We start from the raw sequence: 27,944 nt of genomic DNA on the forward strand, positions 1-27,944 counted from the left end.
CTATCCCCAAGGCGGGGGTACACACCATTACCCCGCCTGAAATGATGCCACAAAACCAACCAGGCTCCTTATTAATTTAGTTTATTAGGGACGGCATTTTCATAGCTACGCTGTGCAATAGTCCCGTGGGGAGGGCTCCAGTTGATGGCCAGGGCAGCCCCTTGCTCTCTGTTACGAAGAGCTCACTGCCTTGGCCAGTTCCAGTGTTACTTTTAGCAGTCAGTGCTGGGCAGCAGCGTCAGTGCTGGGCACAACCTGCCCTGGAGACCTCCACCAGCTTTGCAAGTCCTGCTGCTTCCAGACGAAGTCTATGGCGGAGGGTGGAAACCACAAATAAGTCAAAATCCCTTCCCTCTTCTCTAAATGTACTCAGTGCTTCTAGAAAGGGATGGGGGCAGCCCCTCAGCTGCCATCCCGTGACATTAAAGTGCTTCAAACAAAACAGGGCCGATGGAGGTGTGCTGCTCAAGGGACTGGGGTGCCAGCTCCAGGCAGCAGCAAGAGGGCTCAGCTTGGGGTTGGGGACAGGAAAGACCAAGTTGGACCAGCATCTGGCAGCCCCAGGGCTTGCAGAGACAGAGAGCGAGGAGGAGAGCAGCTGCTCTCCTGGGGAAAACAAGCAGAAGCAAGACAGGAGGAGGGAAAAACCCTGGGGGAGCGAGTGGGGAGCTGAACCCCCCTTCCCAGGCTAGACCTGTCTCTGTCAGGATGCTGCAGAGCAGGGGGGAGATACTGCCATGCAGCAGCCTGGCCCCCAGCAGCGAGACTTGCAGCCACCTTCCCTGACCAAGCCTAGCAGCCACCTCTCCTGGTCCCAGCCTCTCCTGCCACCCTCGCAGGGACAGCCCATGAAGGATCACATCCCAGCCTCAAGCCAGGCCATGAGCTGCAAGAGCCGTTGCCCCTAGATGCCTTCTGCCAGTGTATTGCTCCTCAGTCCCTCAACGCCCTTCTTGCACATACACAGGCCACACCGTCCTTCCAAACACCCCACATCCCACCCATGACAGGTGGTGCTGGACACTCACCTGTGCCATGGGCTAAAGCATCCCTCTGCGATGCAGGGGCGCCTCCTCGACTGACAACTAGCCCCGGAGAGCAGAGCTCATCTTGGACCCCCTTGCACCCCCCTGGAGCTATCAGTTGTGGCAGGCAGCTCTGCATTGCCAAGGGACTGACCCTTTGCAGCACCCCAGTGCCAAACCCCTCTCCCCCATGCAACCCCCATTGCAAGCAGGCTGCCTGGCCGCCCCGCTGTGTCGCAGTCGGGAAGCCTTGAGGCTTTGCCTGGCTCAGGGACGCCTCTCCCAAGGGGAGTAGGAGATCTGCTGGGACAGGAGACATCTGGCAAACGCCAGCCCCATCCAGGGGTGAGGAACCAGGAGCAGGACAGTCCTGGAGGCTTTATACCGGTGAGTCCCAAGCAGATAACATGTGTCCTAAAGAGGCATTTCAAGTAGCACCTCCTGGTGGGGGGGAGCGGGACACACAGTTAAAAATACAAATGATCACATTAAAAAAAATAAAACTAAATCCAGCAGATTAAAAAACAAAAAAAACAACCTAAAATGACACACCGAGACAGAGGCTCAGGGGATGTGGCTGGAGGCTCTGAGCCTTCACCCACATCCTGCCAGGTCTCGGGCAGAAGGCAGCTGCACGCAAGGCAGGTCCTGGTGCCACCAGTGAGGTCCCATGTCACCCTTAGAGGAGAACACCCCCCAGGAGGACAGACCGACAGCATGAGGAGGAAGCGGCGTTGGAAGCCTTGCTTACTACGTCCTCCGGCCATAGGGATCTGCCTCTGCTGAAAGCCTGGCACCACTGGTCCCCTTGTGCAGCTGCTCCAGGGGAAAAGCCCTGGACGGTGGAAGGCAGGGAAAAGCAGCTCAGCACAGATGGCACGGACAGGCACACTGCCACCTCCTCTGCTCTGATCCTGGAGCGAGAGAAACTGCTCTCCGGCAGTGTCCCAAGCCAGATTTGAGAAAGGGAGCTGTTAAATGTACAATCAACCCCAAATGCCCACCCTCCCTTGCACACAACCTCCAGCAGCAGGACAGGGGATCGGAGGACTCAGAGACCTGATTTTCTGCCTCCAAGGAGCAGATGTGGCCAGAGCTTCCTAGTATCCAGGTGATAAGCAGAAAATACCGACCCTCTGGAGGACTCTGCCGGCGAGGAGGGCACAAGGACTAGCAGCTCAGCCCTGCCTGGTCTGGCATGAGCAACTGCTTGGAAAAGGCCCCTGTTCTGCCTGCAGGACAGGCGGGATCAAAGGCATCAGGAAGTGCGAGCAGTACCTGAAGCAGACCTGCCTGATGGAAGATGCCCCTTCCCCAGCCCAGCACTCCTGCATGGGGGAAAATATATCCCTTCAAGACAGCGCTCCAGGGCTCCTGATGGTCCTCCTCATCTGCAGTCCATGTAGCTCAGTCTCTGGTGATGAAGGCCACACTCATAAATAACCCCACGATCTGCTCCACTGCTGCAACGTGCTCATGTGGCTGCCACCGCCTCTGGCTGCTCCAGCTCATCTTCGTAATCCGAGACGTAGGACTCCATGCTCTGTTTGGCCAGCAGCTCTCTCCGGGCTTGAAGCCGCTCGCAGCGGGGACAGTTTGTGGATTTGAAGCAGGATTTGTGGTAGCAGGCTTTGCAATCTGTGGGGGAGAGCACGGCTGAGAGCTGGCAGGAACTGCCAGATGCTCTGCACCCTGGGGAGCAATGCTCCAGCCTTGTCCAGGAAGACATTTCAAACCAAAGCTGGGGCAGAACAAGCACCAGAAGTGGGGGTCCAGCACCGTGCTGGAAGCAGCAAGAAGTCATGCAGGGTCACTGCACCAACTTGCAAAGCTTTTGGGAGCACAGGCAGGAGGCTTCTGGCTCTGCACAAGATCCCACCCCCAACTTTCCTGATTCTCCAAGGAAACAGTGACTTTGCCCCAAGTTTTCTCTGACACTGCGTCTGCCAAATCAAGGCTTGCATGTTGTCAGGAGCCATTTCAAGCCAGTTCAGGGGGTCCCAAGCTGCAGGAACAACCTCTGTTTGCCCATTAGTACCGAGTGTTATTGAAGACGAGTCCTGAAGGGGCCCAGGGATTTCTGGCAGGCAGGAAGGTCATGGAGACAAAGCCTTCAGGCTCTCTCTGCTCTACAAAGTCAGCTCTGGCCATCCAAGGAGGGGCAAGGGAGCTGCATGCAGGCTGCAGCCTGTCCCATAACCACAGCAGAAGGGAAGCCAGGGCTCCCAGACACCCGCTTGCTGCAGTCACAACCCAACTGCCTGCTGCTGCGGCGGCAGACAGCACATAGCGTGGTCAGGAAGGGATCTACACGCTCCACCGTGCCAGCAGCTCTGGCCAAACACGGTTATAATGGATCTGCTGGTGGGATACCGTGTCTCTGCAGGCACAGAGGCACTCTGGTCTGGCTCACTCGGGGTCTGTACCTCTCGCTAGCACAAAAGGTCGCTCAAGCTGAAGGCAGACCTTGGTGGACCCAGAGTCTGTCCCCTCCCTGTTTCTCCCCAGCATCTCACCTTCACAGGTCCTGCACTTGTTGAGCTCAAAGGGGAAGATGATGTCACCCTCATTCTGGCAGAACTCGCAGATGAAGCCTTTGGCTTGGCACAGCTGGAAGGAGAAAAGGTGAGCATAAAGCAGCTAAATGCTCCTCACCTCCCTAGCAAGCAGGACAGCAGGACACGGTGCCCTGCTCTAACCATGTGGGACAGTTCTTCCCCAACATGGAGCACAGCAAAGCAGAATCAACATGTGTCAGGGGCGGGGGAGAGCCAAAATGGAGCAACAAACATCCTATATGTGCTGGGTAGGAGCTCTGTGGAGCAGGCAGGAGCAGTTAGCATTGAATCAGTTAATTTGGTGGCTGCCCTGCACATCAAAGGCCTGCCCATTGGTTATCTTTGCAGCAAAGCCTGCTCCCAAGGCTGCTCCCGAGGGTGTGCAGCCGCACAGGAGGCAGGCGAGGAGGCCTTACCATGCATTTCTCAACGTGCAGGCTGCCTGCCTTCAGGAGTTCTGTCAGGCGAGGCATCAGGTCCCCTTTCTTTGTGGCACTGAGGTCGCTTAGCGAGTAGAGGTGCAAATCCTCCGTCAAGTGGCCAGGCACCGCATCAAAGGAGTCTAGGAGGCTGCAAGGACAGAGAAACCAGAGCTCAGAGCAAAGCAACTCCACTAAGCCCCCTCTCTCCACTGCCTCTGCTCTCTCTCCCCCTCCAGTCCCCTCTCCCCCTATTACTCATTGCACAGGCTGCACAGATCCCCAGTGCAAATTGCCACGGGACACATCCAGGACAGGAGAACAGCTTCACCTCACAGCGCAGGACTCACTCTTTAGCTAGCCGACACGTCTTAAACATGTTCTTCATGTGGAAAAGCTGGATTCGCAGCAGCTGGAGAGGAAGCGGGGACACGAGAATTAGTAAACAGAGTACGGTCCTTGGCCAAGCATGTCTGCCCTGTTTCCTGCACAGGTGAACTGATTGCAGCTCCTCGGCTGCTGCTCGTGTGCCCCCAGAGTGTTTACAGCATGCACGGCAAAGCGAGCACAACCGTTGTCATGTGCTCCAGGAGATAACTGAAGCCCAGCTGGACGCCAGGCAGAAATTCCTTTTGAAATTCCTACATTACTGTACAAAGAGCAAGACGTGAACGGAAGCCCTGCAGTGCTGGGGTTTTAAGCCTCAAAAACTGAAATATCCACTCCTCCATAGCTTCCCTGGAATACGGTTTACAATTGTCACCCAATCCCCACTCAGGAAGGCGTGGAAAGGGTCTTACCCACACTTGGTTGAGAGACTTCACTTTCCGGTACAGGGCAGGATTGATATCCTGCACGTTGAAGAGCGGGTCACTCCAGATCTTGCTCAGCAGGTCTTTGGAGAAGTTGCTCACGTAGTATTTGCTGAAGTCCCACTTGCGCAGGATGCGGCTGGGGATGACCGTCTGGGCGTTCTCGTGGCAGCACTGGCAGAAATACTTCCCCAGGTATTCGCAGTACCGCAGCCGCTTGATGTAATCTGGCCACACCAAGGCAGGCAGGGAGGTCAGCCAAGGCATGGGCCCTGCCCAACCACTTAATGGACTCCCAACGTTGCTCAGCATTTCCAATAAGCGAAGCAGTCTGCCTTGCTGGTACCTCCTCCAGCCCCAAAGCGCTCAACACTGTGGTCTGTAAGCACCCCTGCAAACTCCAAAAGCCTTTGGGACCACAGTCCAGTCTCACGCAGTCACCATCTACCTACACGTTCAGGAAAGATGGCTCATCAAAGAGCTCTGCAGCTGTACCTGCAGCAGAATCTGCCAGGAGCTTTAGGACCGCAACAGATGACTGCCTTAGAAGAGGCGACATCTGAAATGTGCTCCAAAGGACTGCTCTTTGCCTCCACCAGCCCTGTGACCTTCTGGAGAAGGAGGTTCCTCTGTGGATGATGGCCACCAATGTGCAGACAGAGGTGGCAAAGGCAGCGTACCATTTCCCCAGTGACCTTGTGCTGAGCTCTGGCACCACCCACCCACCCTGCGTCTTCCCACATGTTCACAGGTTCTCCCCTGCTCTCAAGCTACGGGTCAGGGTCCCAGCACTCACCAGGATCAGTCCGGATGCCGCAGCCTGCACACCGGTAATTCTGCTTGGCCACGGCCACCTTCCTCCTGCCCAGAGACAGATGACTCATGTGAGTCCAGGTCTGACAGCACCTGGCACCAGAGGATGGGCACCGGCACAGGGCTGGATGTCAGAGATGGCCACATGCTGTGCCATGTAAGTGTGGACAACAAAGCCAAGGGGAAAAGCCCTGCTGTGCCCTGGTGCACACCAAAGGCACCAACTGCAGACACTGGCTCTATCTCACAGCACCAGCTGCTGGTGGTGACCACTGTGGATTTACCAGGCTCAGGGCAGGGAAGCCCTGGCAGCCAAGCGGGAAGGAGAGGATTATCAACCTTGCTGTTGATGGAAAAGCGTTGGAAAGGGCAGGTCCCCAGAGAGCCCCTGGTCGCGTGGGTCCTTACGTTGGGGCTGGGTGAACATTGAAGATGATCTGTGGTCGTGGTGGGGCCCACTCCAGGTTTCCGCGCACCCGAATCCTCAGCTTGTAGATGTCGGCATGTTCTCCGTCATCGGGAGAGATGGGCAGAGAGTCAGGGATGGGCAGGAGCTGTGAGAGGCAGGCAAGAGGGTCAGATCCCTACCTGGTACTGCAAAGGCAATGCACCTGGTTGGCTTTCCAGACACCTGCAGCTGCAGCCCTCTGGAAAACTGCCAGGCACCAAGCTGCTGCTCCAGGGGGCTGGAGAAGAGATGTCCCCAGGGATCCGGGCACTCTGCTGTAGGAGGGTCCAGTGGTAGAGCCCCTCTTAGCTGCACCCATCTCCCAGACAAAACCCCTCCTCCAGCTCCACAAAGGGATCACTGTGACTAGCAAAGCCCCTGGATACTGGGCTGAAGCCAGGGGTTCAGGGAAGAGTGATCAAATGCAATCGATGACCGGACACTCAAACTCCTACCTTTTGCGGGGCGTCGTGCTCAGGAACCAGCCACTCCAATTCAGAGGCAGCTGGGAGCTGCATACCCTCAAACTGCTTCAGTAAGCCCATGGCCACAGCCTCCGCCGAGTTGGAATTGAGGAAGGAGTGGGATCTAGACAGCAAAGGAAGGGGTTAGTATCGGGTATCACAGCTGCGCCCTCTTCACAACCCTTGATGCCAGTCCCAGCTCAAGCCAAAGATGCTCCCTTCAACTCTGGTAACTTATTTCTGCACTGCTATACAGGCTTACAATTGATGTAAGTGACTGACTTCTGTCTTTGCAGCTGCCCCCAGGCAAAGCTGGCTAATGGCCCAACAACAACTGTATAGAAAGGCAAGCAAAACATATCTTACCTAATGAAACCTGTGCCTGTTTGCAGGGGAAGCTGCAAAGTGAGAGCCAGTGTCTGTACGAGCCAGAAGCAATCACCCTCCCAGTACGAACCTACCCAAGAAGCTGCCAAGCAGAGACACAGCTTTGTACCTCACCTAACGAGCAGAGGGGTCCCTGCATCCCATATGGATTTTGCTTTCAGAGCATTAACACAGCGGCTGTGCTTAAAAACAGGTTGTGATTCACCTCCCGACAGCCCCCACCTCTCCAGCCTGGGGCAGGACCAAGCGCTTTGCATTTAAACTGCTGCTGCACTGCACAGACAGCCTGTGCATCGCTGTGTGCCAGTGGTTCCACATCTGGGCCACAGCACAGCAGCAAGGGTTGGAGAGAAGGTGGCACGTAGTCTAACAGGCTGTCCTGGCTGAAAGCAGGGAGGTAGAGGAGGCTTAGAGCCAGCAGCAAGCCAGTAGCCAGTCCAGATGCTCCAGGTCATGCCAGATCCTCTCCACAGCCTCTTACCTACTAGGAGGTATGGGCATCTCTCCTGACCCCAGTCCACATCATATCTACCTCATGTGAATATTCTGTTCAACTCAGGTGCTGCTTCCCAAATTTAAGACTAGTTACCAGTGCCCCACTGCTAAGAAAGGGATGGAGGGAGGGAGGGATGGATGGACGGATGGATGGATGGAGGGATGTCCACTCCCATGCAAAACAGCAGCTGATGCACATGGAAGAGCAGAGTTGGGCAGGAACGGGAACTTGGTACCAAGATGTCTCGCCATGAGTCGAAGACGTACATGGACTCTGAGGAGAGAAAGGACTTCCTGCCGGAGTCTGGGTTCCTCTTGATGTCTGCATCTGTATCACAAACAGACAAGGTGGAGCAGATGGGGCAGGGCAGGGGGATACACTCATTTCAAACCAAAGCATCACTGTAAAACTCATCAAGCTGTTCAAAAGCACGTGAACTACAGCATCAACCTCTACCAGTGGCACTTTACAAGGGAAGGACACGGTGGGATGCTGTGAGAACAGTGAGCCTGGGGTTTGGGGAAGACAAGTGGCTGCTGGCACAGGTCACACACCAAGTCCTTGCAGTGACGTGGCCTGAAATAGTATGCACACAGGAGCTAAGAGGGCAGGACAACAAGGTTAGCAAGAAGGTTTAGTAGCTTTCTACACACAGTATTGATGCTGCAGGGGATTAGCAATGAGATGCAGAGCCCTTTTCTCTACTTGACCACAACCTGTATGATCAGGCTGTGGCCATGCCACAGCTTATCAGTGACTGCACAGCCAGGGCTGGCAGCCTAAGCCCAGCGCTCCAAAGACACATCAGCGTCCATGCAGAGAATGGGCCAGCAGCCACAGGGGCCAGCCCTCTGCAGAGGCCACAGACCCATCTCCTGAGGAGGGAGGGGTCCAAGATAAGGTGCAGGGCACTGGGATCCTGCTCCTTCCACCCCTCTATCATCTCCCCAACAGCCCTGGGCTGCCCCACATCCCTCCTTGGTGCCAGCTTCAGGTACCAGGCAGAACTCAGTGGTACCTTCATCAGTCATCTCTTTCTTTCACTCCAACAGGTTTCTCTGCTGAACACTAACAGCGAATTCATCTGATCAGTGGAAGGACCCCGAGACAGGAGACTCTTCCAGCGGCACAAGGTAGGCAGAAACAGGCAGCAACCCTGCTTCATTACAGACTGTCAGAAACAGGAAGGCGGGCACGGGAGGGGAAGGTATTAAAGGTCAAGACAGAAGGGGCCAATGCCACAACCTTCAGCCCAGCACGACTGCTTTTTTGTACCTCTGGGGAGCTCTAGGAACAGGGTCTGCAGTGACCACACTGTCCCCAAAAACAGGCTTGCAGCTCCCCTGAGCCAGTGGCCCAGTGCCTGGCCAGGGGAGGCACAGCTCAGGGTCCCTGCTCCTCCCCCCTGAGCAGGTCAGCTATGGGGACCCGCACAGAGCCCATCTGACACCAGCCAGGCACCAACCACACACTGAGGCCAGTGAATCGCAGCCCGCCTGAGCGAAGAGTGCCACCCCCCAAGCCACTGGCTCCCCTAGGAAGAGCGGGGCAGCCCTCGCAGCAAAAGGAACAAGTCCCAGTCCTGCCCATATATTTACAGGCTCACAGTAGGGGAATTCAGCATGGATGCTTGACCTCCTTGTTTGACATCCATTGCTAGAAACAGGCAGAGGAAAGCATCCTAATGCTAAGGAATCCACATATCTACATCACGTGAACAGACTTCTAACTGCAGAAAACAGGGAATTCAGGCAAATATAGCCTCTCGACCACGCGGGGCACTGGCCAAACATACCTGCCGTGCTCTGGTGCCTTCGGCTCTGTACAGGAAGGTACCACGTGGTCATAGACTATGACGAACATCAGTAAACAGTGGGACACACGCAGCACAGCGTGGGCCAAGTGTTACAGGGAGGCAGAGCTGGCAAGCTCAGGCACTGGCATCGTCTTAGGATTGGCAGAGGGATCCAAATCTGACCCCAGGCTCCTGAGGGGGCTAGCACTGGGGTCCGGCCACCGCTCACTTCCCAACCTTAACTGCAGACAGTTCCCAAAAGTCTCCAGTCAGCTGCCCAAAACACGTCTGCTGACAATGCTTTCACCAGGTGGGCAGTCCCCCAGAGGCTCGTGAACAGCCCCCAAACCTAAGGACATCACTCTACCCCCTGCATGCCAGCTTCAGGCCAGGATGAGCTCCCCTTGATTAAACCCTTGGGTGGTAAGGACAGGACACGTGTGTGCTGACAGGGAAGCTCTGAGCACCAGCATCTCTGGCAGGAGCAACATGCTGGCACCAAACACCTGACAGGAGAGATCAGCAGCAGCCCACGTAGGCTCTTCCCTTGCTAAAGCAAACAGGGAGCACATGAAGGTTATTTAAATGTGGCCAGGAGACCGGAAGGATTATCTGGTAGTACCATAAACAATAAAAACACTAAGCAAGATCTGGCTGCCCGTGACGCCGGTGCCCAGGGCCTCCACTGTGAACAAACTGCCTGTGCCCTGCCTGCTCTCACTACTTTTCCCTCCAGGCTCCTTTGTGGAAGGATTCTTCTCCAAGTCAAGTCTGGGCAGGATGGGAAGGGTTGGCTGTGGTTCAGAGCAGAGCTGTGGCACGCCAGCTCTGCCGAGTCAAGCAGGATAAACTCCCCAAGGCACCTGGGACAGAGACCTGGTTCCACACTCTAGAGGACTCAGCTCTCATCCAGCGCAGGCTCAGCCTTCAGCAGCTGCAGAGCTACAAAGCTGTGCCATTGCTCTGCCGAGCCCTACCCCAGGCAAGACAGGTCTTCCCCACAGCAGGCACATTTGGTATATCCAAAATACTGCACAGCAAAATGCCCTGGGGGATGGAGCCCACGGCAGAGCTCCCCTGCCTCCTCTCTGCTCCATCCTGCCATGTCATCCTGCCACGGCTTTTCTTGATTATGTCTGGATGATACTGTTCACAGTTCCCAAATCAGGCGGATTTCTGTGAAGTGTGCATGTGCACACACACACGCACACACCTTGCACACACAGGCACGCATGCCGCAGGGGAGCACTGCGGGGTACTACCTGAGAACAAGGAAGCCATTGACACTGAGAGGCCGTTCTTGGACATTTGAATCAGGTTAGATCCATCGTTACCATCTGTATAACACGGTGATGACAAAACAGTTGACTTCAGTGCTTCGGCCAGGTCAAAGAGAAAGGGCATAATACAAGAGCAGCACTCGCACAAGAGAAGCCCAGAACTGAATTCACACACCCCTCTGTGGGCTTCCAAACTGAGCCCAAAATCTAGCCCTCAGGGACTGAAAGGAAAACTTTGCTGTCAACAGTTCAGAGACGAGAAGCTTATAGCTGGAGACTGGACTGCTCCACCTTCTTTTTAAAGTCAGTGAGCTGGAGGTACTGCCAAAAAGTAAGTCATCCACCTCGGAGGATGATCACAGCTCTGAAGGAAAGGGACACGCAGGGATCCAGAGAGGTCTCCTGTGGGCAATAGGCTCAGCCACCCAAGCTGCCAGGAGAAGAGACTACAGGTATTACAGGTCAGGATGTGACCAGTGCCCACCACTGCCACCCAAGAGAGAAGTGGTCAGAGCTACGGCTCCTTCTGCCTGGGGAGGAGACCAGGATGGCAGCTCTCCCACATCTCTCTAGCTGTCACAGCTGCTATGTGGAGCAGGCAATGACATGGAAACCACCAACCAGCCGGAGGCACTGAATGCTAGAGGCTTACAGAGGATTTTGAAGTCATGCCACCACATGAGGGAAACTGGTTGCCCTGCTCATACTCAGAATTCAGCCATTTGCTTTGGAAAAGCTATCCTGAAGGCCAGAGGGACATGCTCTTCTTCAGCGGGACTGACCTCAACACAACCACATCAAGAAGAACTTTGTCTTTATGCAAGAACCAACAGAGCCGTTCCCTCCTACCTCGGATCTCATACTCTTCCACATCCTCTGCTGAGCCAGAGTCAGAGAGCCGCATGGAGCCGTGGGAGCTGAACTGGGACCCGCTGTCTGTCGCCACAAGACCTGGGAGAAATACAATACAGCCAGCCATCAATGGAAGTGGTCTGAAGGGTCACTGACAGCTAAGGCAGAAGCTGATACTCAGGCACAGCCAGGGCAGGGAGGGATGGAGGTCAAGGATGGAAAACACTACGGGTTCAAAATAAAATGACATTCTATTACTCAATGCCAGCAGCACACAAGCGTTATCAACATACAGTATCAGTCCCGTTATGGCCTTCAATAGCAGCAGAGTTTCACAGATCTCTGCAGCACCTTGCTAGCAATATGATTGTTTCCCATGAACAGGCAGGAAGGCAGGATGCTAGAAGAAGAGGTAACAAACAGAAAACCCACATCCCACCAGCTGATGAGCCCAAAACACATCACCCACTGTCTGAGCCCATCTCCTGGCAGGTAGGGAACAGGTGCTTGGTGCGGATCTGCTGGCGCCGAATGCGAATCTTTTGTTTAAGCTCCTGGATCTCCTTGTCGCTGTCCTCCTCCTCCTCCTCCAGCTGCCGGCTCATCATGTTGCATTTCATCAGCTCAATGGCAGCGATCAGGGACTCTGAGATGCTGAAGTGGGCATTCTCCTGCAAGGCAAGAGCAAAAGCATTCAAGGCTGTAGCACGGAGAAACTAGGAAGACTTGGTAAAACCTTGTTCCCCACCTGTGACAGGAAAGAGCTTATTACTTATGAAGGGTGGTAGAAAGGCCTTAATCCCTACTGACCCCACGAAACCTGGTCCTCTTCTATGAGGACCTATAAACTAAAACTTTCTTGGGCACCAGAATATTCACAAAACACAAGGGGCATCCTACGAAGAGGATGTGCAACACATCCACTCTGGGGAGTCAGAACACGTCCCTGAAGAGCCCTAACACGTTGCAAAACTGCTGTGTATATGCTGGATAGGCAGGTGCTGGCTGCCAGACACTACTGAGGAACTCAACCTTGAAATTCTGTGCACAGCTATGGGATTATCTTCCCCATGGAGGAAAGTATCATGAACCTGCAGTAAGATACGTTCTCCAATGCACACAGGCTGCTGCTGCCTCCCTCACCTTCTCCAGGTCTGCACAGCTGCCGAAGTCCTGCTCAGAGAGGTAGCTGATGAGGGACTGCCCTTCTGAGGGTCTTCTGAACATCCCTTCCCCTGAGCTCAGGTACTGTCCAGAGTCTAGAAAAGCAAGGGAAAAAACATACGAGGGATGGACCTGCTATGCCCGTGCTAACGAGCCCTGCCAGTGCCCAACCTCATCCCAGCTGAGGCCACCACAGCCAATGGAGAAGCCTGACCAGGAGCAAGATCCCCGCTGAGGCTGGCTGTACTCACCATACTCCATGTAGAGGGAGCTGGGTGTGCTCAGTTCACTGCTCTGGGTGGAAGCAGAGACCGGCCCTCTCCCTCCACCTGGATCCCCGTGGGACTCTGGAAGGGAAGACGACACCAGGCACACATCAGTATCCTGGAGACACCGAGCCATTGCACAGGGTGAAATGAAAGGGGCTCAGCATCACACAGGCAGGCACAAATGGATGGGAAGCAAGGAGGGACTTCTTCCTCCTCCATGCCACAGCTGAGGGGCCCAGAAGGGGACAAAACTAGAAGGGCATTTCAGGCAGGAGAGGAGAAGGGGAAAGGAGAGAAGCTCATGAAAGCCACAGAGTAGTTGAGTCATGAGCCTTCCTTTTGTTACCCACTAGCAGAGCTGCAGGACACAACACGCTCCAGCAAGCGCCTCTGCCAGCCCCTTCTTCCTGCTGGAGCACCTCCAAGGGAAGAGTTATCCCCAGGGCAGAGTCAGGAGACAGGGAGAAACCTGAGCAGCCAAGGGATCTGTGGGGCTCCCAGCCCTGAAAAGCAGCCTGGACAACAGCAGAAGGAGGCATCTGAAGGACATGCTCTTGCTCCAACTAGAAGCCAGGGCTCCCGGCACACAACCCTGGAGCCTGGGCTGCAGTGTTCAAGGTGACCTACACAGGCTGTGGGCAGGTCTCTGCCCCACGCACACACCATGGTGCAACTCCCTGCTGGGCTGAGCCAGCGGGGACTGCCAGGAGCTGGGCCTGACCAGAAACCAACAACGGCTGGTGCTCTATGGAGAGTCATGGTGCCGGGGAGCAGCTGGCACCCGGAGCCGGAGCAGCTGAAGGAGACTGAAAACACCCTGCCTGGAACGTACAGGTGTGAACACTGGACAGGCACCGGCTGACACCCTGAGCACAAGAGAAGGGCAACCCCATCCTCTCCACCTCCTACTTCGCTTTGCTCCCAGCTTTGTGCCATATCCCTGATGTGGCTGGAGCCATCCTCGCTACCTCCTACTCCTCTTTGCTCCCAGCTTCGTGCCATAACCCTGATGTGGCTGGAGGTTCCCAAGCCCACTAACCGCAGCATCCCTCCCTGCCGGGATCATGAAGTAGCATCCACCAGGATGGGGCCTGGGACCAACCCAGCTGCGCCGGTGTGGGGTGGAGCGGAGCCAACCCTCTCCTCAGGGAGGGGCCCTCCCGCACACTCGTCGCTGTGGCAACCAGGGTCAGCTGACCTGGTTGGGAGGTGGAAACAGGTCAGGTGACCCAAACTGACCAATGGGGTGCTCCATCCCATCCGCCATGCTCAGTATGAAAGCTGAGGGACTAAAGGGTGAGCTCTTCTCCTTCGGCTCTCTTCCAGTGAGTCTTCTTCAAGGGCTTTGTTTCTTCAGTGGCTCTCTTTCTTCAATGACTGACATCTGAGGAGGACCCCGCAGCTCGTCTGCCTTTGATCCTGGTGAGTTCCAGTTCCCATTTGTCACTGAGTCCAGTCTGGAACTTTCCCAGTGATGTCTCCTGGGGAGCTTGATATGGTTTTATATATATTTTTATATATATATATATATAGTATCTATTTCTTTATTTCACTTTAAATTTTATTATTTATATTTCATTTAAGTAGTTTATTTTTTTTCTAAACTCATAACTCTCTTTATCTCTCTTCCTTTCCTTGGAGCAAGAGGTGGCAGAGAGCATCTGTCGTCTTGTCATTGGCCAACCTGGCCAAAACTGCGACACCACCCCACAGGCTGGGTGACAAAGAAGACCCACCAGGGTGGGAGGCTTTCATGAATAATTGTTGTAGCCTGGCAGGGTATCATGCAGCCACCTCAACTCTGCTTAATACATCATGATCACTAGCCTGGGGGATGCCAGCCTACAACAGAGCCTACCGCTGAAGGACAAAGCGAGGCAGTGCTCTGCATCCTCTGCTGGAGCAGAACAGAGCTGGACATGTTTGACTGAATGCCTACCACCTCCAGGAAGGAGCCTTCCCAGCCACAGAGCCCTCAGCACCCAGATGTGAGCTCGACAAACCCAGTGCTGCTGTTCAACAAATGGAAAAGAAAACAGTCCAATTTTGAGCTGCTGACTCTTTCTGCATGTGGGGCAAAGAGATGGCAGCACCCCAGCACCTCTGCTTGGGGGGAAACCTGCCCCAAGCCCAGAAGAGCACCCAGGAGTCCTGGCTGTGGGTGCAAGCTGGCTGGGACACAGTTGAACTCAGGCAATATCAAACCTCCCTGTGCCACAGATTTACTAAATGAACGGAAAAATAAGATGTTCCAGCCCACGCCTGCTTAGCTGCCAGCCCTTATTCACTAGGTGAGAGATGAAACCTCTTCTGGTTCCTGAGGCAGTGGTGTGGAGTGCAGGGGACACTGCTCCGGGACTTTGGTGGCCAGTGCTCCCAAATGCCATGCAGGGGAGCTGGGCACCCTTCTGGGTCTGGTCCACTGCTCCCAAAAACCAAGCTGGGATCTTCAGTCAGGTCGCATGCATAAACCTGGCCATGCTTCAAAGCACCAGCTGGGACATGGGGAAGAAAGAAATTTTCTTGGTTTTCTAAATGGACACTAATGGGTTGATGGAAATCCTGAACTTGATGCAATGATCACTAATGAAGGGCTGTTATACTGGCTCCCAAACCTGCCACTGGATCTTCTATTATAATGGTGATATCCCTGAGGGCTCCTGGGCAGACAGAGGAGGAAGAGGGCAGCGTTAAGGGAGAGAAAACAAAGACAGACTGGTTACTACTCAGCAAGGACCTCCACCTTTACCATGAAGGCAGCACTGGTCAGGTGGACTCCCTCAAACTGGTTGTCCCCTCACATCCCACTCCGCACCCCCCTCATGCATTCATCCACTGAAGAGCACAGGAGGACCCAGCAGATTACCAGAAGGATGACATCCTACCAGTAGGATGAGCCCCAGCCCAGTGCGCTGCCATGGCCCAGCCAGGCAAGGCCAGTGGGGAAGCAGGACGGCTAATGCCACAGCATTGCTGCCATCTTCTAAGTTTTTGGTAAAAGCTGACGTACCAATAACAGACTGCCCCAGGGCATTCTGGGATGCAAGCTGCCCATCACTCCATTGTGGAGCAGGAAAGCTAAGGGCAAAGACCAAACTTCCCAACTGATCCATGGAGTCAAAGGGGTGACCAGCATCAGCCCCCGGGTACCAGTGACTCCGACACCCCAAAGCCATCACAAGAAAATTCATCCCATTACCGTGCAACTTGCCCGAAGCCACGTTGGTGTCAGAGTGTGAGCGCACATGGCTCTTCTTGAGGATGCCTTGCAGAGCTGATGACTGTCCCTCTGAGAAGCTGGACCGGCGCAACAGGCTCAGGCCCCTGCTTCCACCTCCACTTGCCCCCTGCTCCCCTGTGGATGAGACTGAGTCCAGCTTCTGGGAGCTGCTGGAGGAGAAGAGTTTGGAGCTGCTGCTTTTGGTGCTGTTGGTGCTGGCGCTGCTGCATGCTCGGCCACGGCGCCCCAAGTTCCCAATGGCCAGATACTCGGGCCCATCGTTAGCATCGCTTTGCGGATCATCCTGACTCCCCGTCCAAGTGTCCTCGCTCTGGCTGGTGGTGCTGGAGCTCATCTCGCTGGCCGGAGAGAAGGGGTCTTTGGGTGAGGGGACATGGAAGCAGGTAGCAGAGCCAGGCTGCTCCAGAGGGGACCTGCCATCGCTGAAGGACGAGGACCGGGTGGATGGGCTGCGCTCCTGGGGTTGGCTAGAGCTGGAGCTAACAGAGGAGCTCGCTGGTCTCCTGTCTGGACAGAGGCAGGAGCAGGATGTCACACACCCTGGCACAAGCAGACCACCCTACAGCAATAAGCTTGTGGCTTCACACTGGCATGCCCACCCATCATGGGCAAAGGCCAGGGATCACTCTCCCAGCATGGGCAGAGATCTCCTCACACCCATCCAGTGCAATGACTCCAAGACCAGAAAAAAGGTAAAGTCTTTTTTGGGTCTATCCTGAGCTTCCCAGCCCACACCTGTTACCTGAGAGGCCAGAGGAGGCTGGATGGTGGAAGCTGGAGAAGGACCCAAAGCAGTGCTGCTGTGTGCATCCTGCAGCGGGGATGTACAGGGACCCAGAGAGGGCAGTCAGGCTCTGACTCTTGGTCACCGGAGGTGGACCCTCACTCTTCCTGGTAAGCTGAAGAGAGGTGGCACCATTATAAATCAGCATTTATGGGGCTACATATCAAAGGAGCAGCAACAGAAAAGAATTGACCTGTGAGCGCCTGGTCACCAGTCAACAAAGGATGTGGCAGCCCTGGGGGCAGGAGGATGAGGAGCAAAAAATGCCGTGGTGAAAAAGGGAAGGGGCTTTTTGTTCTTAGCTAAACGGCAAGCTCCTATTGGGAAATTACCAGGCTCTCAGTGTAACGATCCAGGCAGCCCAGTGCCCCAGGCAGATGGCTCTCCTGTCCTTCAGTGTTGCGGTCACACATCTCTCTTGTCTCAGCAGAAGGACCTGACGCGCACAGGGACGGCAGTGACGTGCCGGCCAGCTGAAAGAACACAGTCCCCATTTAATGAAGCCTCATTAATTGCTTTGCGCAAAGAAAGCGGCCGCTGTTCCCTCCTCTGGGGAAGGGGCACATGGCACTGGACTGCATGAGGGGTCACTGGCATCACCAGCATGAGTGGGCACCCAGGTGTCCTGGGGTGCTGCTCATCCCCTCTGAGGGTGGGTGTCCCTCATGACCAAGCAGCTCTGCTTGCTGGCCCTGAAGCTTGGGACTATTGGAGAGGGCTTTAGAGGTGCCTCTTACAAGGAACCAGTCCTCGGGTCCTCATATTCAAATCCTCAATGCCAGCCAGAAGCGGGGTGCCCCACTACAAGTTCCACACAACCATCTCCCCCACCCTGACCCCTGCCAGGCTTGCGCAGGGACCAGTTCACTACTTTCTTCCCCTCTTGCAGCTCCTTTTGCTACTTCCAAGTCCAGCCCCTTGTCCAAGGGCTCCGTGTGTCCAGAATGAGACCTCACACAAGCAGCCGCAGCCAGCTGGCACCTGAGGAGAGCGAGACAGATGGAAAAGCCAGGACCTCAACTCACCATGGAGGTGTCGATCTGAGCCAGAAGCCTGGGGTTGTTCTGCTCGACAGCCTCCAGGCACTGCAGCATGGCCGTGACGTGGGCGTCACTGAGCAGGAAGGCAGTGTCTGGGGAGAGAAAACTGATGCTCGGGGGGAGTCCCTTTCACCCACGTGGTTTGACAGTGCCGATTGCTCACACGCAAACCACCTCTTCTGCCATCCCCCCCCTCGCTCCCACATGGCTTGGAAATGTCACCAGCTACATATTTTCCTAATAAGAAGGAAAAAGCCTGTTTCTCCTTACCTGCGTAGAATTTCCTGATGTACTGCCGGTTCCCCAGGAGTGGTCTCAGCTGTGCCGACAGGCAGTGGCACTGCAGGCTGTGCTGCAGCCACAGCTGGGCGATGGCCTGGTCCCCTGGGCCCTCTGGGTCAGGCTGGCCACTCTCCTGCAGGCTGATGAACTGGAAAGGGACGCCAGGCACAGGTTAAGGCATGCAAAGGGGTTGTTCCACCACACAGCTTTGGTTTCCACCCCAATAACGGCAGCTTTCCGGTACTGGTCACTGTCAGTGGGAAGGAGGACATATCTGAGCAGCTCGCAGCCACCAGGGAGGCAGAAGCACAGGGGAGGAACAATGCTTCAAAGGTCAGCCAGTGACCAAAGTCCTCTGACAGCCACCAGCACTATGAATTTCTCCTGCATGTTCTCCCACCTGTGTGCCTCGCCCCTGACCTGGAAGGACCCCACGCTCCCAAATTCAACCCAGCCCTGGTGGTGATGGTCATGTTCTTGCTGACACACTAACTGAGGAAGCTAAACACCTGAGCTGCTGCAACTTGAAGAGCTGGTCTGGAGTCACCCTGCATTCTTCCAGCAGCAGGCTGGACATTAGGGACCACCAGTGGTCAACCCCTTGTGTCCATGGTGGGGGCCACAGACATCGGCACGGGGCAGCTGAGAGCATCCCAGTGTGCCAGTGGTCAGCAGAAGCTGGGAACAGGAGAACCAAATGCATGGTCAAGGCACAACCCAGAAATGGGACAGCCCAGGCTTTTAGAGGTTTGCAGGGGGGCATGAATCACCCCTGTGCACACACAAGCGCTGCTTGTGCTGGTTCCCTTGGTGATGCCTGCTGTAGCCAGCTGAGCTGAGCTGGAAACTGGCCTGGGAGAAATAAGCAGCCGATTGTCTCAGCCCAAGCCACGCCAAGTTCCTGGGACATGGCTTGTACACAAACACACGGCTGCTTCAGCTGCCACAAGCCATGGAGCCGCTTTACCCAGGCCGGGCCAACAGCCAAGGTGCTGCCATCCCATCGGCGAGGCTCACAGCCTAGTTGCCCTCTCCCCTCCCCGCTGGGCACACAAGACCAACCCACCAGAACCCACCTTCTCCAGATGATGAGCAGAGCCAGGACTCAGCCAGCGAATGTCCTTTACAAACTGCCAGTAATCCTTCTGTCTGCAGCACACCTACCCGGGACAGGCACAGTTAGATACCACCACCCAAATCCCAGTTAAATGACAACATCCCCCATTAGCCCCTTGCTACCATGAGGGGACAGCCCCTAAACCTGGCAAAATGGCCCAGAAAATAGAGGAAGAGCAGCACTGCTTTACAGAGGAGAAACAGCACAAGCATATAATGCAGTTTTGTAGATCAAGGGACCAAGTCAAAAAGCACTGGCTTGACGTAGGTAAATTGTCTCCTGCCCCTCCCACAGTGACCTCTCAGTTGTAGTCAGCCCACAAGTGACCAGACAACAGATCCCCCAAGTTTCTCTTCTTCCACCAGGTAAGATCCCAGTCCATCATGCCACGGAGACAGGAGAGGTCTTAGGGAACGGACCTCAGGTGCCAGCTGCACCTACAGCAAAGCATGTTTGGGGGCTCAGCTGTGCCCGAGTCCTCCCAATCGCTCTGGGCAGTGTCACATGTACATCCCTGGTCCTTTGAAGGTCTGCCAAGTTCAAGGTTGACCAAGTTTCCATGTTATCGCTCCCCTTCCTGCTGAGGGGGGCCCAGGCACCTCAGCCCCTTAGAGAAGGGGATACCCACAGCAACATGGAAACACATTCCAGCAAAACCAGCAACCACTGCCGTCTTCTGATGCAAGACACCACCGAGGACACCAGCAGGGCTGAGCACCCCAGGTAAGAAATTTGGCACTGCGTTTCTATCAGCTCTTTGCCCCCATTTTTATTCAGACAAGAAGTTATTTTGTTCTTAGTTATTCTTCCCGTTAAAAAGGAACTGCAGCAGAGTTACTGTTTTCCTCACCACCCTAACGGGTGTAAACACAGCCCCAAAAGGTCTCTCTTCACCAAAAGGCTGATTATTTTTTCTTCCATCTTTATTTCCTCTTTTACAAGCGTCAGAGGAATGGGTTCTGTTTTGTGGTTTATTTGTCTGGTGTGGGGGTGGTGGTGGTTTGGTTTTTAAAGACTAGAGAATGAACATTGCAATTTTAGTCCTCTAGATTGAATTGGGGTTTTCTGGACAAATAAAATTCACTCACTTGCCCTAGTTCTCTTAACATGTACATATGGATTTTTTCACTTTTTTTTTTATTTATTCTCAGTTGTAAGGAAAAAAAACTGATAAGAAAATACTATGTATAAGGAAGTGTTTTGCTGGAGACACTAAAAACTGCTGTTAGGAAGCTGTATTATTACAGGCTTTCCTTTGCAGCTCTTATACCTTGATTGGTGTCACACGTGCCCAAGCAGGGGAGACATTTCTATGTAAAAGAGCTGCCTTCGCCTATAGTAAAAGCATCGAGGAAGGCAACGCGCTGTCCTGCTTTGCAGATCTGGCATGAAGTGTTACCAATAGACAGACAAGTATAAATTATTTAAATCCCACTTCCTGAAGCCTATTAATAGCACGCCTCTCAGAAGGGAGCACTGCACTCCTCTCATGTAAAAGGCAGTTTCTCTCTCTACAGATCTCCCAAAGAAGGTCCCTGGTCCATGCCACTGGGGACTAATGGGAACAGAGCGGCAGGGTAACGAGTGCTGGTTGCAAACTTAAATCCAGGGAGCAAAGCACCCTCCTGGGACAACCTACCAGCCTGGGTCTTCCTGGAGGCTTATCAGCTTGGGTGCAGCATTGCGTAGGTGCAGTTTTCCTGCTCCTGGACCCAGCTGGCCCTCGCAAGCTGCCCGGGGCTCCTCTGCATTGCTCGCTTCCCTGCATCGCGCTCTGGCTGGCAGAGGCGCCAGAGGCGCCGATGGGAAGCCTGCCCTCAGGCATGCCCTGCAGACTTGCTTCAACTTCCCACTGTAAGTTAATTGTGCTGGTAATTGTAAGCTGAAAGGGAGACCTTCAGGCCTCTGCACACAAGTGGGAAAGAGAAATTCTTCCAGGCAGACGTGGAAGAGGGAACAGCTGGGTGAGCTGCAAGGCACAACGAGAGCCTGGAAAGAGAGATCCCTTTCACGCACAGCGCGGATTTGGCTGCCAGCTCCTGTTATTAACACAACTAACCAGAAACAGTAAAGATGTGAGGTTTCTCTTGCCAGGCCTCGCTGGGGAGTTGTCCAAGTGCAGATGATATGGGGCTGACTCATTGCAAATGCAATTTTATCGCTTGGCTGCAGCAGGAAGAAAGGAGAGAAGGGCTGGCCTCAGCGCCGGGGGCACAGGTACTTAGAAAAACCACGCTGAAGGTGGATGAGTGAGAAAAAACACGCACTCAGGTCCCTCTGACAACCACAGTGCTTGCCAGGAAAGCTCAGTCCCTGCTTCGACCATTTCCCACACTGCTACCAGTGTTGTACCCACCCCATGCTACGAGCACTGAAGTGAGCTGCAGCAGACAGGACTGTCCCACCTGCACCGAAGCTGCGACAGACAGACAGCAGCGCTGGCAGGACAGAGCCCCACCTTGTCGTGGATGAGCCCGTGGTAGAGGATGCTGTGCATGTCTCTGCAGAGCCGTTCCAAGCCGCCATACTTGGACCAGACATTCGGGTTGCTGGTGGACACCAAACCTTCCACTGTGGTCTTCAGGTTGCCTAGCAGCTTCCAATGCTCCTTCCTGCAGAGGAACACAGCAAATTGCAGCAGGTACACAGCAAGAGGAGATTCACAACAGGACCAAGGTATTGCACTCCCTCCAAGGAGACTCTGGTCAGGCTGAAACCTTTGGTGGCCCAGAAGCTAGCAAAGGTGAGCTAAAGGACTTCACATCTCCCTGTGGTCTCCCATCCATGGTTTGTGGACAAGAGGCCATATCATAATGATTCTTGTGATGGTTCGTAGCCACCACCAATGTGGTCTCAGGAGACAGCCCAAACAAAGACTGGTGGCTCTTACAATATACCACGTGCTTAATAAGGGCCTAAAAAGCTGGAGGACATCTTTCCAGCTAGCCTCTTCCTTGCTTCACTCACATGCTTTATCAGAGACTGTTCAGAGCAGCAGCCCGTCAGGAGTACAGCAGCTGTAAGGCAACGGCATGATGTCCATCACATCTAGCAGCCACTGGCCATGCTGTACCCACGTTTACAGAGAGCGGCACTCCCCGAGCAATGTGCACCACACCGAGCACTCCAGCACCGTCAGGATGCAGAGGTGCTCCACTCCAAGGCTGGAAACTCTTCATCTGCACCTCCATCTGTACCTGCTCTCTGACCCCTGAGCTGCTGTAGGCGCAAGTGGACTTTCTTGCAAAAGCTTACATCATGTTCTGGACTAGCAAACTGCAGGTGTGTTCTAGCGCTTGCACAGCATTCCTCATCGACATCACCCCCCTCAGCTACCCTGCATACAGCAAGAAATCACCACTATCCACCATAAAGCAGAAGTGACGGTGCAAAGAGGTAACGTCATTTGCTTATGAAAAGCAGCTTTGGGGAAGGAAGCTTTGGATGACAGATCCCCGCTCGAGCCGCTTGACAGTGTTGCCAGAGGAACAGCAGCCATCAGAAACACGTATTCGGATAGGAGACACTCTCTCAGAAGCAACAGGAATGTTGCAAGATATATTTGAGGGTGTAAATGCCAAAAAAAAAAAAAGCCTCTGCAGGGTTTGTAACAAAATCACCCGAGGTGACAGCTTGGAATGAAAGTCCAACCTTTCAACTGGCAAGAAACAAGCCACAGAGTTTCAGCTGTTAATCCCTCCCACGGCCAAAACCAAATTGGATTTCCAAAGCAAAAGGAAAAAAAAAAAAAGGGAAAATAAATTCAAAATAAATAACATTATTTAAAACTGCTCTCATTTTCATCCCTTGTGGATGAAAGTGTAGGCTGCACACTTCTGCAGCACAGAGAAGGACACTAAAAAGTAACATAATCCTGGTATTTAAAACCAAGCTTTTCTCACCAATATTCTCTTTTTGAGACTTGTTTGCTGTAGCCAAGCTGATCAGGTGAACAAGCAGATCATCAAATATTGGCTCTACTGCAAGCTCCCCATCCGCTCCCTTCGCGAGGTCTCCCAGGGAGCCCTCACCACTTTCAGTGCCCACCTAAGCTTAAACCACGCAGAAGCCAGCCCATCCCACCAGTAAAGCCTGTCACCCTGCCAGCACAGGAGCTCCAAACCAGAGCTGCAATGCATATGGAAGTATGTATATGTTTATCATGTACTTAGACTAACAAGCACGGTCAGGGCTTTATCTCAGGAGAGACGGAAGAAGAAAGCACGGATACAAACCTAAGTCAGCTTCCTGAAGGACATCTGACTCGGGGAGACACAGAAAACTGATCCAGCTCTTCTGATGTTACGTGTTTTTCCCATTCCCTGAGGGATGCAGATGCTCTTTGACAAGGGACCGGTGACGCCACTCTGGGTGTCCATGGATGCCCAAATGCAGCTGCTGCAGGCATCCATGGATGCTCAGAGCGGCATTGCCAGTACCTGGTCAAAGAGCATCTGCAGCCACTGAGCTCAAAACTTCACCAGCACCTCCCCAAGATATTTCTAACGCTCAGAGTTGGGAAACGCAAGTGAAAGTTCGGCCACGCCGTTGATCTTCCCAGTCAGTGAGTCAGGGGAACGCCCTCCCCGTGTTATTTCCCACTATAGAAAGCAGGCGACGTACACAAGGATGCGGGGGTAGGACACACAGAGCTGTGCCTTTCCAAATGACCCGTCCCATTAAAGGAGTTGTGCATCTGCCCAGATGTAGGAAACCAGAATCCAACAGACTGGAGCCCTCCTAGCACAGGGAAACCACTGGAGCCCTCCTAGCACAGCGCCCTCCTAGCACAGCACCCTCCTAGCACAGGGAAACGAATGTTAAGCAATCCTCGAACAAAATAACCTCAAAATGGTAAAATGTTGAACTCAGAAGCACATACGGAATGAGCAGCACAAAGAAAGCACCTTTGCAGAGGTGATGCAGAAGCTACCAAGAGTGAATTAAGGCCCTGTAAGATAGTAAGGATCTCATGGGACTTGTTGGCCCAAAGCAGTTCATAAATTGGATGCACAAGACCCTACTGATACCCAAAACCCATCTGTTTCTGGGCTGGAACACAGTGTATGCTGAAAACCATACAGTGACACGAGGCTGGAGAAATGAAGACCCACAGAGCTGGCTGCAGGTGGCAGGGAGATGGAGAGAGCGCAGCTAACCACGTTTTGGCTTTGACCAGACGCGTGGGTTAACCCTGAATCAGTGGCAAGGTTCGCTCCTCTCCCATTGACGGAGCCTGAGCTTGGGCTGCCAGGAGAGAAGGAGAAAGCCTGAAGTCCCAGCTGCCCCCAAGTTCCCCGTTTCAGCAGGTGTTTGGAGCAATACTAAGAAAATGTGCTTGTTTTTTCCTGAAGAAAGAAAATTCTCCTTTGCTCATGCTAAAGACAGCCTGACACGGGGGTAAGGCCAGCTCGTATCATATCGTGAAAACACCCTGACTTACAGGAAGGGCAAAGTGAGCAACACGCCCCAGAGAGGTCACAGTACATGAACAGAGATTCCCCTGCAAGAACCACATGTGCTTCTGCTCTCCTGCCTTACCAGAGCCTGGTTCCCCAGCCAGAAGGGCCGAGGGTGTTTGCAGGGGCCATCGCTGGTGGAGCACGGGTGAGACCTCAGCCCATCCCCTCTCCTTCCTTAAAGATGGCCTCTGATCCAGCCTCCAATTTTAACCACCAGCTCCCCAAACTCGGCGCTGGGTCTCCTTGCTTTACCACCACAAATTCCATCCTCAGGGACAGCAGCATCGACCCACCGTCAGGAACTGCCCCAAATATAACTGAACCTTCTGCGCTGGAGTGATAAAAGACAGAATCCGGCCTTGGAGCCAGAAACGGCTTAATGCCGCCACCACTGCTGACGGCAACAGGGAAACATGGCTTGCTGGCTCAAGGCTTTCTCAGCCCCTCTGTGCCAGCTGGAACTTCTCTAGGTCCAAGTCAGCAAAGGTGACTCACAGCAGAGGCAGGGAGCCATGCTGCTGACTCAGGTGACCTTCTTCATTTAAAATAAAGCCAATCCTTAGTTACTTTCTAAACGAGAATCACACAGGTAGCTAGTATTAAAAAAAAAAAAAAAAAAAAAAGGCAGCTCATCTTTCTTGCAAACAACATCTGCTGTGTGTCTCCCCGTGCTCTGCAGGAGAGATGTAGCAATGGCTGCTCCAACCCTGTCCTCTACCTGGAGGAGTCTCTTGATCCTTCTCAGCACATGACAGAGGTCGGGCTGAGGATGCCGAGGTCGTGCAGGGACTTCCACCAGATCTCCAAGGACATTTCCGTGCCAGCTGTCGGTTCCTCCTGTGGATCCTGACGGCTGCTGTGCACAGCCTGCTCCCACCTCGCCGTTCCCGGCTCTCCCAGACAACCATCAGCCCCTTCCCTGGGCTCCCCCTCCACCTGCTCCTCGGGCAGGCTCGGCACTGCCGGGAAAAGGGATTAAAAGAAAGGCAGGCTTCGTGCAATTCATCTGCAGCCGTGGGGAGTGGCTGGCGAGGCAGAGGAAGCCAGAAGAGCTCTGCCAGCCCGGTGGGTCATCCCTGAAGCACCCGGGCAGGGAGAGCGGAGCAGGATGGCTGGGAAACCCAACTGCAGGGTGGCTTGTACCGGTACCAAAAGCTGGCACTGGTACAAAAGGGCAGGCACATCCACAGAGGGCTCCCCCGGCAAACACAGCCCAGAGCTGCTGCTTGCCGGAGCGTTCCTGCTCTGCACTGGTAAGGGATAAGGGAAGAAAATAGGGATTAAAGGTGTTCTTTTAGCTTTCTCCCAGCATGGCGGATAGTTTTACCTGCTCATCCTGGAGAAGCCTCCCATAGGCAGATGACCACAACCTGTGGACCCAGGATACTGTCCACCAGGATCTGATCTGCCCAGGACCTGCCTGCGACAAGCAGAGCAGACCCCCCCCTGCATCCCTGCGACCAGTCGCTCACCTTCCTCCATGGCTCCCAGAACAGGTCCCCCTTAGGAACCCTCTCCTCTGGTCTTGCTGTCCCCAGGGGCCTTGCTGGTGATGGAGATGAAGGTGGCAGCTCTTTCCTATCCCGCCTGGCTCCCCCCGGCACTGCTGCATCCTCCAGACCACGCGCCCACTGCTCCGAGGCACCAAGAGCAGAAGGAGAGCACCAACCTCCCCAACTGAGCCTTGATGGCCATCGGCATGACATACCCTGCTCCCCGACACATTCCAGAGCTGCTCCTCAGGAGGAGAGGCAGCAACACCCAGCACAAGACCCTCATTTTCCTCTCCTGCGCCCCCAGAAGGGCGGACTTCAGCAGAATCACTTTATCTTCTGCGTTTCCCATGATCCACAAGAAGATGGATCTGGTGACCTCCACCCTATTCCCATCAGTCACGGCCACGCTCTATAGTGACACGGCACCTCCTCGGGAATTAAAACGCTAAACCGTTTGCACAAAGGACAAGGAGGGGGTGCAGGGCCCGTGCCAGGGTCCTCCCCAGTGCACCACCGGGGGCCAGGAGGACAAACAGGACCCTCCTCGCATGCCAGCACTGCAGGGGACGAGTCCCCCCTCATCCCCGGGGGTGGCACCACATCAGCCCTATTAGTCACATCGACGGTAGCGCAGGACTGGCGCTTGCAAAGACAAGAAAACGCACAAAGATCCTTCTGGAAAGAAAAAGAAGTGGATGGAGACAATTCCCGTCTCCTTTCTGAGGCTGCTGGCTCTGAAGCACGAAGCTACAGGGGGAGAACAGCTCGGACGCTGTGAAACCGATGGTGGCCCAGACCTGGGCTGTGGCTTTAGAAGCACCAGTGGCACTTGCCCAGACGATATCGGCAGCGGGCAGGGAGCGGTGGCAGAGCCCCCCGGGTAAGGGTCGCGTCTCCCTCCCGGATTGAGATCCGCCCGTTCCCGTTCCGCACCCACCCCCAGCACCAGGTCACCACCGAAGCACGAAGCAAATGGCCACAGACACGCAAAGACCGGCCCCACGCCGCTCTAACAGCCCAGCTCGCCCCCACGGGGGACCCGACCCCCCGCGCTCCGCAAGCGCCGGTCGCCACCCGGCACGGGGTGATGGGGGACGTGTGCTTCCTCCCAGATCGCCCCCGGGTTACCCGCCCTCCGCATCTGTGCCCTGGTGCTGCGTGTGCACCCCCGCACGCCCACGCGGGAAACGAGCTCGCCGGAGGCATCGCGGAGACCCCCGCCCCTCCCCGCGCATCCCCCGGCGCCAAGCGCGCCCCAGCACCGCTGCCACCCGTGTTCTTGCACGCGCACCCCGTGGCACGGATAATTTGCACGCGCGCCCCCACGCGTGCACCACACCCCCCCTCCCCCGCGCACACACACGACCCTGCCCCCACGCGTGCCTCGCCCCCGCCCCCCCCACGCTGCCAGCACAACACGCTCCCCCACGCCCCCGGCACGGGCACACATACACGCGTGCCCTGCCCACCACACCCCCCCCACGCCATGCCTCCCACGCGTGCCCACGCAGGCCGCGTTTCCCCCCGGTACACCCACCCCCACCCCCGCCCCGCACCACCGCCCCCCCGCGCGTGCCAGGCCTCCCACGCACCCCGCCGCGTCACGCCACGCCGCGCCGCGCCCCCCACGCGCGGCCCCACCTGCTCTCCGCGCGCCCCTCGCGCGGCCCGACCTCCATCCCGGGCGCGCGCGCGGCCCCGCCGCCGCCGCCGCCGCCGTCACGTGGGGGCGAGCGCGCG

General features: G+C 55.1%; 1 protein-coding gene across 5 annotated transcripts; it reads right to left on the bottom strand.

Annotated features, from left to right (window-relative positions):
* Positions 1-65: 65 nt before the first annotated feature.
* RUBCN (rubicon autophagy regulator) lies at positions 66-27,944 on the bottom strand. Of its 5 annotated transcripts, none has more exons than XM_074590426.1 (23): positions 27,846-27,944; positions 21,705-21,858; positions 19,206-19,289; positions 18,118-18,277; positions 17,833-17,939; positions 17,140-17,280; positions 16,766-16,922; positions 15,982-16,530; positions 15,398-15,442; positions 12,765-12,860; positions 12,493-12,608; positions 11,819-12,020; positions 11,347-11,448; positions 10,480-10,554; positions 7,689-7,749; positions 6,531-6,663; positions 6,036-6,181; positions 5,611-5,675; positions 4,803-5,041; positions 4,353-4,414; positions 4,000-4,153; positions 3,542-3,635; positions 66-2,663 (listed from the first exon to the last, which is right to left on the bottom strand). In XM_074590426.1, exons 1-23 carry the CDS (start codon positions 27,881-27,883, stop codon positions 2,500-2,502), a joined length of 3,144 nt encoding a protein of 1,047 aa, XP_074446527.1. In that variant the 5' UTR covers positions 27,884-27,944; the 3' UTR covers positions 66-2,499. The 5 variants fall into 5 exon arrangements, with proteins under 5 accessions (XP_074446527.1, XP_074446531.1, XP_074446530.1 ...); XM_074590430.1 differs by lacking the exon at positions 27,846-27,944 and adding an exon at positions 25,427-26,155; XM_074590429.1 differs by lacking the exon at positions 15,398-15,442.

Source organism: Larus michahellis, chromosome 6 (assembly GCF_964199755.1).
Source record: "Larus michahellis chromosome 6, bLarMic1.1, whole genome shotgun sequence".
NCBI lineage: Eukaryota > Metazoa > Chordata > Aves > Charadriiformes > Laridae > Larus > Larus michahellis.

What these genes read in the sequence shown, in the direction of transcription:
- RUBCN (XM_074590426.1), bottom strand. Translation starts at nt 27,883, where the DNA reads ATGGAGGTCGGGCCGCGCGAGGGGCGCGCGGAGAGCAG. An exon ending in CTGCTCATCATCTGGAGAAG is followed by an intron (nt 18,278 to 19,205) that starts GTGGGTTCTGGT and finishes GTCCCTTTCCAG; the next exon opens with TTCATCAGCCTGCAGGAGAG. An exon ending in AATAGAAGATCCAGTGGCAG is followed by an intron (nt 12,861 to 15,397) that starts GTTTGGGAGCCA and finishes CTTCCCTTCCAG; the next exon opens with AGTCCCACGGGGATCCAGGT.